This window comes from Phoxinus phoxinus, assembly GCF_949152265.1.
Source record: "Phoxinus phoxinus genome assembly, chromosome: 10".
Classification (NCBI taxonomy): Eukaryota; Metazoa; Chordata; class Actinopteri; order Cypriniformes; family Leuciscidae; genus Phoxinus; species Phoxinus phoxinus.
In genome coordinates, this window is record NC_136885.1 from 35,552,221 (window position 1) to 35,565,201 (window position 12,981).

Consider the following 12,981-nt stretch of genomic DNA (forward strand, 5'->3'; position numbering starts at 1 on the left):
GAACACGTAATACGCATGTTCATGACGTCATCGTCTTCAGAGTTTTTGTTGTTTACACAGACACTTTGAACCCCGTTTTCAAAAGTTTGCATTTTCATGCACCCGTAATCGTGTAAACGAACGGCTGAACGTTTTTTAGTTGAAAACGGTGGCGTGTAAACCCCCCCTAACTGTAACTTTTGACAGTCTATAGAACTCGAAATGTTTTTTCCCGATGCGACCGATTAGTCCAGACCAAAACTCGACCATTTTTCAGCAGCAATAATCAGACAAATTTGCCATTCAGTTTAGTGGCATTGTTTACGTTCAGTGCCTCCAAAATGGCCGACTTCCGGATTTATGACGTGTAGTGAAAACCCTCTATAATGGTGAGTGAGTGCGAGTGGACACATCAATGAATGCTGAGATATTTTGCTAAATAAAATGATCCTGTCAGAAGAATTGAGCGATAACTTATTTATTTTTCTGTCTGTGTCATCTCAGTGAGCTTTAGTGAGGTTTTACGCATGCGCAGTAAAGGTGAACTTAGCGTTTTCCAAAAGTTTACACGACACCATTTTCAACTAAAAACTAGGGCTGTCAAAAGATTAATTGTGATTACTCGCTTCCAAAATAAAAAGTTTGTGTTTGCATAATATATGTGTGTGTACTGTGTATAATTATTATGTATAAATACACACACATTCATGTATATATTTAAGAAATATTTTCATTTATATACTGTATATACATTTATATAATTTATATTATATATAAATATTTTATATATAAATATAACCAATTTTTCTTAAATATATACATGATTGTGTGTGTTTTTATATATATAAATAATTATACACAGTACACACACATATATTATGTAAACACAAACTTTTATTTTGGAAGCGAGTAATCACGATTAATTTTTTGACAGCCCTACTAAAAACGTAAAACTTTTTATGCGTTTCGGCCGTTCGTTTACACGACAACGCCGTTTTTAGCGCCTGAAAACGCAAACTTTTGAAAACGGGGTTCGAAGTGCCGGTTTTTTTAAAATAGTGTCCGTGTAAACAACAAAAACACGAATCTCTGAAGACGCTGACATCATGAACATGCGTATTACGTGTTCAGTCTATAGTGTTTCATCGCCACCTACTGGCCTGGATGACAGAATACAGCGTTTTTAGTCGTTTTCGCAGATCAGTGTGAATGGGGATGGTGTGGGGATTTACACGGCATACTCCATTTTAAGCATATCGCTGTCGTGTAAACGTACCCTTAGTACTCAATAGGAAGAAAATGTAAATATGGGGGAAATTATTTATAATCAATACTACAATATTCCATAAAAAACTAAAATACCTGCAGAGCCTCCAGGAACCGGAAAGAGCCCAGGCGGCGTCCTCTCGGCACGAGACAAAACGTGGAGTTGTGCAGCATTTCTTTATAGTCGTACCTGATGAGGAAAAGGAGGAAGAGTATATTAAGAACCATATCCTGAAAACATCCTGGTGCGAGAAAACAGGAGGTTATGGAAAACCAGTTAGTGCTCATCACATCTCACACAGATGGCCTGAAAACACACGTGCACTGTACAAACAACAACACATTTTCCAGTTTAAGGGACGTTGTGCTGAGTAATGTGGAAAAAACGACATGAAGCTCATGTTAGAGCAACAGACATGAGTCAAACACAGATGAGCTGCTGAATGTGAAGGGTTTGTGAGTTTTCCAGCATGTATTGCATTGCAGCATGAATAAATTATGCGGTTATAGGATTTTTGTTCACCGTTATTGAGGTTTCAAGAGTCTGAAACTAAAAATAAATCCAATATATATTTGCTTTGTTGCACCTAGTGTGCCCTATAAAGCTATACATACAGCTACCAAAATATATCAATGTATTGTGAATAAGAAATATGAATTTATTGGCTGAAAGTGCATTTTTTATGAACAAACTCATTGAAAAGTAGTGACAATGTTTAAGACAATAGTTGAGAGAACCTAAAATGCATCAAATTTACGTTTTCTCCGCAGTTCCTTTATAATATTTAAAACTGTGTGTGAGTTTGGAGATGTGAGAACAGATCTAAAGGTCAAACCACAACAAGCCAAAATAGCAACACTGTCAAGCTATATTCATTTAAATGTTTTGGTAATACAATAGAGAACAGAATACTGTATCTCCCAATGCATTATTACATTTGACAAAACAATATGAAAACTATAGTTTTTATTGTATTAAAACATGTGAAAGGATGAACTGTGGACGATAAGATCAGGAAGGTAAATTAATAAAGGAAATATACAGTCAATTTGGATTTCATGTTGATTATAAATAAACATCCATGGTTCAGTGCAACTTGTCGATATTTATATATATATATATACATAATTTACATATTTATAAAAAATCTATATTTTCTAAAAAGTAATTTATATAGTTTAAAATAACCATATAGAATATAATTGAAATGAAATGAAAATGCAACATTTGACTATAAAATAAACTATATATTTATTTAATGTGGCACCGTAATGTAATGTATTATGTGACCGCAAAATAGCAAATAGTTTGAAATGTTTACACTGAAATCTTACACATAGTATTTAAAATAACTTATACTGAGGGCTGTTGAACGCTTGAATCTGATTGGTTGATGCAGTTATTTTCAGGGAAACGCACGTCTAAAGTAGTTCCGGCAGGTTTTGACCGCATTACAGCTCCATATCACCATATCACAGCCGACGACAGCTAAAGAACCAAAACTCACAACGACACTGACCACGCAAATAAATATAGCGAACAAAAGGATAAAAACAACAAATTACTTCCATGTTTTTGCCACAAATTTAAGTTTTATTATGTACAGAAAGCACATACTCTCTCTCTCCCACTCAAACACACACACACACACACACACGCACAGAAACGTGTTGTCAGCGCTGTTCTGGCAATTTTATCAGTAAAATAGTTTAGCAATGTAAAAGCTACAAGACATTTCTCACTAGCGAGGAAATAACAGCGCTGATCTTGAAGCAGATACACTTACACTATTAGAGACAAAACTGCTGCAGAACAGACTCAGGTAATTCACACACACACGTTATCGCTAAATCTCTCTCTCTCTCTCATAACTGCATTAATAACTGCATTAATCTGCTATCAATGTCTTAATCCTCCTTTACAAGCTCTAAAATTATGTTTTGGAATCAGCAACGGATGAGATGCGTAAGAAATTAGTCCACAAGAGTGTTTTAAGGACAAAAATCTGACAAATGTCTTGAAATACATCATCTAAACAATGTCTCGAGGTAACCACAGTATAAGCGGAAATAATTGACTCCGGTACGTTGAATTATAAGCAAATAATGGCCTGTATTCAAATATTCCTTAATAATAGTGAGCTGTACACAACAACAGTACGCTAAAGTTTTTAATCAAATTAGCATTTTTAATGCAACCAAGATGTTTGTAGCTATTTGTCATACACCAGTTAGATTTATACAACTTTTGGTTTAACAACATGGCATTAAAAAGAGTTACAGGCATTTAGCTTTATAATATGAAGTGTTCACAGAGAGAGAGCTCTATATTAAGATTATACATTTCTTATAGAGCTTTCTCCTGACTGTCGGTGCGCACTTCATATTATAGTTATAACCAGGTGACACTAATATATTATATAGACTCATTACATGCAAAGTGAGATATTTCAAGCCTTTATTTGTTATAATTTTGATGATTATGGTTTACAGCTTATCAAAACCTTTTCACAATATTCTAATTTTGAATTTGGGGTTTTCATAAGCTGTAAACCATAATCACAATCATAACAAATAAAGGCTTAAAAAATCTCACTTTGCATGTAATGAGTCTATATAATATATTAGTTTCACCTTTTAAGTTGAATTACTGAAATAAATGAACTTTTGCACCATATTCAAATTTTTCAGAGTTTCACCTATAAATTATATTCTATATTCTTATTCTATATTCATATTATAAAAGATACACATAACACAATTTTACATTTTCTTTCTGTTTGATGTGTTTTGTATTGATGGTATCGTCTAACTGTGTTGTGTATCATGTTCTGCTTTAATAATAATAATAAAAAAACTTTGGTTAGCTTGAGACAACATGGCATTAAGAAGGGTTACAGACGTTTAGCCTCATAATGTGAAGTGTTCACAGTCAGGAGAGCGCTCTCAGAACCCCCCGCTCACGCTCTTGACCCCGCGACCTCTGCTTTGTGCGCTGGACTTGCACTACGGTGGGATAAAAGCTCCAGCAAACGCTCGGAGCAGCGCTTCAGTCGGCACTCGGATTAAGGAGCTGTTTGAAATTCCTAACGTGACATTCCTGGATTTCTGGCCGTCTTACCCTCCCTTCTCCTCTCTTACACATTCTCCCCGGCACTCCCACGTTCTCCAGTGAGTTATCAGTGATGCTGTGCATTATAATGCGCTCCTGCTTCACCTCAGCGTGGATGAACGAGCAGATCTGCGGACGGCCACACAGAAGCTGAACGCTAAAGTAGTGCTAGGCGATTTGGTTACACTTTATTTTAAGGCGTCATTGTTACAGTGTAATTATATATTTAAGTACTGAGTAATATTATTAACTACATGTACGTACTATAGGGTTAGGGTAGGATTAGGGTTTGGTTGAGGGTTACTTGCATGTAATTATGCATAATTTACTATTATTACTATGGTAAGTACATGTAACATATGTAACAAGGACACTGTAAAATAAATTGTTACCGGCGTAAGTGTTTTTTCTTCTTCTTTAAAGCATGGCTGGGCGTTCACCACATCTTCTACTGATTGAGAGAGGAAATACTGCAGTAATTTTGACTAGTTTGCCCTATTTTACTGTCATATTGTAGAAAAATTCCACACTAGAGTTAATACAGGTTTGTAAGGCCTTTACAATTTTATTTTCCATGGACAGTGCCATTATTATAAATACAAACACAATATGAAAAAATATATGAATAAACAAAAGTTTTTTTTTTTTTTTTTTTTTAGAAATGTACAAGAGAAGATTGTGCAAACAAGTTGTTCAACAGATAGAAGTAACAATAAAGTGGCAGTATGCAAGTGCCATGTCAGTATATTGAATATTCTTATATTCAAGACGACACATTAAGAGACATACTCTGGTATTGCGGTATATAAAAAATTCATATCATAACAAAAATGTGACCCTGGACCACAAAACCAGTCACATGGGTCAATTTCCTGAAATTTAGTTTTATACATAATCTGAAAGCTGAATAAATGAGCTTTCCATTGATGTGTGGTTTGTTAGGATAGGACAATATTTGGTCGAGACACAACTATTGAAAATCTAGAATCTGAGGAGCAAAAAAATGTAAACATTGAGAAAATCTCCTTTAAAGTTGTGCATTTATGTTCACGATTGTGCTGCATTCACTCACAGAAATACATGTTTTATATATTTACGGTAGGACATTTACTAAATATCTTCATGGAACATGATCTTAATATCCTAATGATTTTTGGCATAAAAGAAAAATGGATCATTTTGACCCATACAGTGTATAGTTGCTATTGCCACAGATATACCCGTGACTGGTTCTGTGGTCCAGGGTCACATATGATTTTCAGAACTGCACTAAAGCTCGCAGATGAGAGTCGGCAGGTGTTTCGGGATGTGGGAATGACCTCGGATGACCCGGTGGATCAGGAGGAAACCTGATATAGGGTGTCTGAAAATAGGGCACTCAAAAGACTTCATAATTCATCCTAATCCTATCAGGTCATGCGCTTTCATTGTGTGCAGACTATTATTTTTAATACGACTCTTATCTCTTTCCCCACCAGCGTTTTTGAAAAGAGTTAGCAGCGAGCACCAGCATTTTTTTCATGTCGTCCAGAATATTTTGCTGTGTGAATATCTGAACATGCAATATAATAATAGAGCTTCTGCTTTTTAAATATAAAAACGTGTTTTGGTAACACTTTTATGTTACAGTGTCCTTGTTACATGTACTTTATAATTATGCATAATTACATGCAACTAACCCTCAACCAAACCCTAACCCTATAGTAAGTACATGTAGTTGCTTAAAATTACTTAAATATATAATTACACTGTAACAATGACATCTGAAAATAAAGTGTAACCCCAGTTTTATTCTTGCTTCATGCATTCTTTATAATCAACACTTGAATGTGGGTTAGTTTCATAAAAAAGCAAGATTTTGTGCACAACGCTGAGCCTGGGTCGACATTTCATTCAGCAACATTAGGCAGTTTTGATTTATATGTTATGTTTATGCAAATCATTAACAAGACCGTCAACATTTATTTCAAATAAATCGCCGTTTGCGAGATTCGCATTTATATCACAATCTTGATTTTATTTTGAAATCTCGTGCAGCACGTCCTATAATCTTTCCATTACACAAAAGGTTCTTTAAAATGTTCTTCACACTCAGAAAAATATGTTTTTTGATCGCTGAACGTTTCTCTCGTGACCCAAAAATGGTTCTTCTACGCAATGGCATTTGTAGGCTTCATGTGTACCCCCGAAGCGCTCGGCTGCTGTAAGAAAGCGTGGTGTTGGTGTTGGTGTGTCTGTAAACTGTCGTCGCGGGTCGTCTGACGCCGCTCACCCAACGCAAACCTCCTCCGGCAAGTTGACAAGCGTGCAAAAGGCATCAGAGAAAAACAGGGAACTAGAAACCAAGGCGGAAACCAAACTGTCTTTGTTATGTTTACATTTGGCACTGTTGCCATAGCAGCCGGTTGGCATGGGTGGCATGTGTGCCTTAAATCAGATTAGTGGAAATGAGAGCTGCTGGTTTCACCAACGCTGCCAACCGGCTCGTAATGACTGTGTAATCAGAACAAGATTAAACCCGTACTTAACGTCCCGACACACACACAACTTCATGAACGCGTAACAACCGTGTCAACATCAACAGAAGAACTGAAGATACCGAAGCAGTCGCGGTAACACTTTATATCACAGTGTCCTTGTTACATGTACTGACCGTATTAATAACAATTATGCATAATTACATGCAACTAACCCTCAACTAAACCGTAACCCTATAGTAAGTACAGTATTTATGATGATGCATTCTTGTCTTATTAAAATCTATCCACATAATATAATAAAGTGACTCGTCTCCTCATGTGAGGCTTAATGTACAAATATCATGGTTGCAAATATAGCAAAAGTGTATTTGGAATATTATTTTTATCTGTTAAATCCCCCAATACAATATTGCACGGTGAGCTGCTCTTTTATAACCAAAATAATCTTCAAAAATACATGAAAAAGTATTAAAAAATGAAAACAGATAATTCAAGCCGAGTTATGAAGCAGCAATAGATGGAAAACAACATGAAGAAGTATTAGTAGTAATGTGAGTAGTAATACCATGGTGTTTTATGGTGCAGTACCGGGGTTTACGGCATTGCAATCATTCATTCAATATTTTATTCAGGAAAATGCATTAAATAAATTGATCAAAAGAGACAGTAATGCACAGAGCATAATAAATATGTGTATCGTGGCCTTGAGTTATTAATTCATTCCCTCATTTCGACTGAACTAAGACACTGGAAATAGCAGTGCGCTAATTATTACTATTATTTGTTCCCTAATTATTACAACATGGCCAGGATTTAGTCAAACGATGGGATGCATTATTATATTGTGCGTACAGTCACTGCCAACTACACGATTTCCCTTTAGCTGGTTACACAAAAGATGCCGTTTGACTTCCAAAAACAACAATGCATGTTAACAGCAAATGTGCAAAGCTTGCATTCACTGTCTGCGCCGTCTAGAAGATAAGACATCAATGGCTCAGACACAACTGGTTTGATGAAGACCAGTTATCAAAATGCCATTTCCAGAAGAGCTTCTGCAGTCACGCTAGTGCAAGGAACCTATTTAAAGGCATGCAATATAATGAACTTAATTATATTGCATGTAGATGTCAAACAACATGCACGTTTTGAAGTATTTTAGAGTTGTCAACTAGTGGTGCCAAATGGTACTGCAAAACTAATGATTCAAACAGAAATGAACTAATTTCAAACAGATAGAAATTCTGTTTCCCAAAATTACACTATTTATTGGAAATTTGAAAAATGGAAATTTCCATTTTTGGATGAACTGTTCCTTTAATGCTGATAATACAATTTAATAAGAGCAAATAAAACCTACTCAATTGCTTTAAAAAAATGTTTACCCAAACTTAGAATCATAAAAAATCTGACAAAGTAGTCTTTAATAATGTCTGTCTATAAGTATATACCCAAATGCAAACCCTAATATCAGTAAATAGTCTGAAAACAATGTTCCCAGCAACTAGCCATGTTTAATTTTTTCACTGGAAAAAGACTGGAGCTTCTAACGGTGATGCAATGACTTTACCAGTCTGCAATCGGCTATTTTATTTAGGAGGTGGGACTTACTCCGCCATATTGCGTGTTATGATACGCTGTCTTTGCACATCTAGGGCCCTATTGTAACGCTCTGAAACGCAAGTATCAAACGCGAAGCGCAAGTAACTCTGTGGGCGGATCCCGGCGCTGTTGCTATTATACCGGCGGATAAACGACTCTTGCGCCCGACGCAAATCTAAAATGTGCTGGTCTGAAGTCGCTTCATTACTCATAGGTGTGGTTTGGGCGTAACGTGAAATAAACCAATCAGAGCGTCCTCTCACATTCCCTTTAAGAGGCGGCGCGCTTGTTCCACGGCGGATCGCTATTATAACGGCGGATTGCTATTATAACGGCGGATTGCTATTATAACGGCGGATTGCTATTATAACGGCGGATTGCTATTATAACGGCGGATCGCTATTATAACGGCGGATTGCTATTATAACGGTGGATTGCTATTATAACGGCGGATTGCTATTATAACGGCGGATTGCTATTATAACGGTGGATTGCTATTATAACGACGGATCGCTATTATAACGGCGGATCGCTATTATAACGGCGGATCGCTATTATAACGGTGGATCGCTATTATAACGGCGGATCGCTATTATAACGACGGATCGCTATTATAACGGCGGATCGCTATTATAACGGCGGATCGCTATTATAACGGTGGATCGCTATTATAACGGTGGATCGCTATTATAACGGCGGATCGCTATTATAACGGCGGATCGCTATTATAACGGTGGATCGCTATTATAACGACGGATCGCTATTATAACGGCGGATCGCTATTATAACGGCGGATCGCTATTATAACGGTGGATCGCTATTATAACGGTGGATCGCTATTATAACGGCGGATTGCTATTATAACGGCGGATTGCTATTATAACGGCGGATTGCTATTATAACGGCGGATCGCTATTATAACGGCGGATTGCTATTATAACGGCGGATCGCTATTATAACGGTGGATCGCTATTATAACGGCGGATCGCTATTATAACGGCGGATCGCTATTATAACGGCGGATTGCTATTATAACGGCGGATCGCTATTATAACGGTGGATCGCTATTATAACGGTGGATCGCTATTATAACGGCGGATTGCTATTATAACGGCGGATTGCTATTATAACGGCGGATTGCTATTATAACGGCGGATCGCTATTATAACGGCGGATTGCTATTATAACGGCGGATCGCTATTATAACGGCGGATCGCTATTATAACGGCGGATTGCTATTATAACGGCGGATTGCTATTATAACGGCGGATTGCTATTATAACGGCGGATCGCTATTATAACGGCGGATTGCTATTATAACGGCGGATTGCTATTATAACGGCGGATCGCTATTATAACGGCGGATTGCTATTATAACGGCGGATTGCTATTATAACGGCGGATCGCTATTATAACGGCGGATCGCTATTATAACGGCGGATCGCTATTATAACGGCGGATTGCTATTATAACGGCGGATCGCTATTATAACGGTGGATCGCTATTATAACGGTGGATCGCTATTATAACGGCGGATTGCTATTATAACGGCGGATTGCTATTATAACGGCGGATTGCTATTATAACGGCGGATCGCTATTATAACGGCGGATTGCTATTATAACGGCGGATTGCTATTATAACGGCGGATCGCTATTATAACGGCGGATTGCTATTATAACGGCGGATTGCTATTATAACGGCGGATTGCTATTATAACGGCGGATCGCTATTATAACGGTGGATTGCTATTATAACGACGGATTGCTATTATAACGGCGGATTGCTATTATAACGGTGGATTGCTATTATAACGGTGGATTGCTATTATAACGGCGGATCGCTATTATAACGGCGGATCGCTATTATAACGGCGGATTGCTATTATAACGACGGATTGCTATTATAACGGCGGATTGCTATTATAACGGTGGATTGCTATTATAACGGTGGATTGCTATTATAACGGTGGATTGCTATTATAACGACGGATTGCTATTATAACGGCGGATTGCTATTATAACGGTGGATTGCTATTATAACGGTGGATTGCTATTATAACGACGGATTGCTATTATAACGGCGGATTGCTATTATAACGGTGGATTGCTATTATAACGGTGGATTGCTATTATAACGGCGGATCGCTATTATAACGGCGGATTGCTATTATAACGGCGGATTGCTATTATAACGGTGGATTGCTATTATAACGGTGGATCGCTATTATAACGGCGGATCGCTATTATAACGGCGGATTGCTATTATAACGGCGGATTGCTATTATAACGGCGGATTGCTATTATAACGGCGGATCGCTATTATAACGGCGGATTGCTATTATAACGGCGGATTGCTATTATAACGGCGGATTGCTATTATAACGGCGGATCGCTATTATAACGGTGGATTGCTATTATAACGACGGATTGCTATTATAACGGCGGATCGCTATTATAACGGTGGATCGCTATTATAACGGCGGATTGCTATTATAACGGCGGGTTTGCCGGCGCACGCCAGGAGCGGTTCACAGCCGAGGAGACCGACGTTCTCGTCAGGGCCGTAAAACACAGAGAAGTGACATTGTATGAGGATGATGGAGAAACACACACATTAGCTTCGGTTAAACAGGCGTATAATAATTTGGGTAAATGTGTAATCTAGATTTATGTCTATTTTTTCACATCTTCACGGACACAACAATGATTTCCCTCGTGTGTTAATATGTTTCCTTGTAATAATGTATGATTTTCAAAAATGAAAACTGCTGCGTCTGTTTAGATTAGAGAATCAAAGTGTGTGTGTTGTTCACACGCTACATAATGGCCAAGCACGCGCGCTTAAAATAGCATCTGACTAACGCGCGGCGCCGCTGTCTTTAGACTGGGTTTCTCCTGGTCAGTGGAGGAGTTGTTTTCTGGAACTGCAGAATATCACCAGGGAACGTTTGCGCCGGAACACACTCCTCTTTTCACCGAACCGCCCCCCCGAGCGCAAGTTCATTCCAAAATTTACCGACGTGCGTCTGTGGAGGGAAGAGTCTAGTGCAGAATAGGAATGACACATGCGGCGGTGTACAAAGTCAATTGCGCTGGGTGCAAGATACGGCCCATTATTTGTCATCACCAGCTTGCAGTTCCATTTCAATACACTAGTGGTGCAAAACATACACACTTTAACATGATCTACAATGTGTTGCTGCTGCAGAAATTATGTTTTTTTGTATAGGCCAAAACCCGGGAAAAACTTCCGGTTCCATCGTCTGGATAAAATAGGTTTTATGAATGGGTTTTTGGTTAAATGCCTGAAATAAAGTCTTTGGTTAACACAATTTTGTGAATGCATTATTCAACAAACATCAAATAAATCAGTAATAGTGGCTAAAAGGGACTAGGGAGGTTGAGGCTTTCACAGCCTCATGCCGTTTATAAACATTCTTGTATATCAAACTCAAACTTTTAGGGAAAATCTTTTTTTATAAAGTCTGAAAAGAGTTTTTGTTTATAGCCTAATGTTAGCTTTTGCAGATTGCATTTAGGCTTTATAATTCACACAATAATGAACAGAAACGTGTAAGAATCATATACTTTTGTTGGAGCGTATTGAGATTATGTTGGATTTTTATGGAGGGAACGATGCTAACTTCTGGATTGGCCTATAAAAACATAATCACTGAAAACCACCATCTGGATGGTTAAATGTTCTACATAAACCCAACGCCGGGAATTAGCAGCTTCCAAACGGACTAACTTTTAAACAAAGCACGTTTGGTGAGAAACTAGGACAGAGTCACAAGGTCTTCTGTCTCTCCAGACTCAGTCGTAACTTTCCTTCGAGTTACTTTTGACTGGGACTAAAGGCTGAAGGCTAAAGGCTAGCGGAAAGTTTATCCACACTGTCGTGGCAGATGGTCCAGATAGATGTCTGGCCTCAAGGGCAAATACAGCTGATTAATTATCCACTGCAGACTGTGTCATTAATCATAACGACTACAGTTCATATCATCCTGCGCTGTCCTGTAATTACGCCGGGAATTCACACTTGGGTTTTAGGAAACATGGGATTTATTCTCCCAGCTGCCATCATCAAACCCTTGTACTCTCCAAATCAACAATCCAGGTGTGTTTATGAGGAGGATACTAAACTCCTTGTTGTTTAAAGGCAAAAACAAGTTAAAAAAGTTAAAGTTAAAAAGTGCCACTTTCCATTTTTTGATACGTGCTACTAAATGCTGCATGCTATATCGAAATAAAAAATTAATATATGCGCTAACTGTTTCAGAGTGATACCTGCAGTGCATATTTATATTTGCCGGCAACCTGTCAAAATAAAAGCTTGATAGTTTACCATTTGAAAATATATATTTTTTTAGATGAAATTATTAGTATTGTAATTTTACTGTAAAATAAATGTCATTACTCAAATTTTTTATTTGTATTACAATATATTTTTATTTTGTTTAATATTTTTTATTTAATAAAATCATTATTATTGTTATTTTATAGTCCTATTGAATTGTCAAAACAGTGAAAATATGGC

At 37.5% G+C, this 12,981-nt stretch overlaps 1 protein-coding gene across 1 annotated transcript in view; it reads right to left on the bottom strand.

Moving 5' to 3' along the window:
* Positions 1 to 12,981, bottom strand: part of ext1a (exostosin glycosyltransferase 1a) — an 80,138-nt gene that overhangs the window by 15,726 nt on the left and 51,431 nt on the right. Inside the window, exon 2 of the mRNA XM_079625384.1 lies at positions 1,342 to 1,435. Coding sequence (XP_079481510.1) covers positions 1,342 to 1,435 — 94 coding nt within the window. The remainder of the gene's footprint in view (positions 1 to 1,341; positions 1,436 to 12,981) is intronic.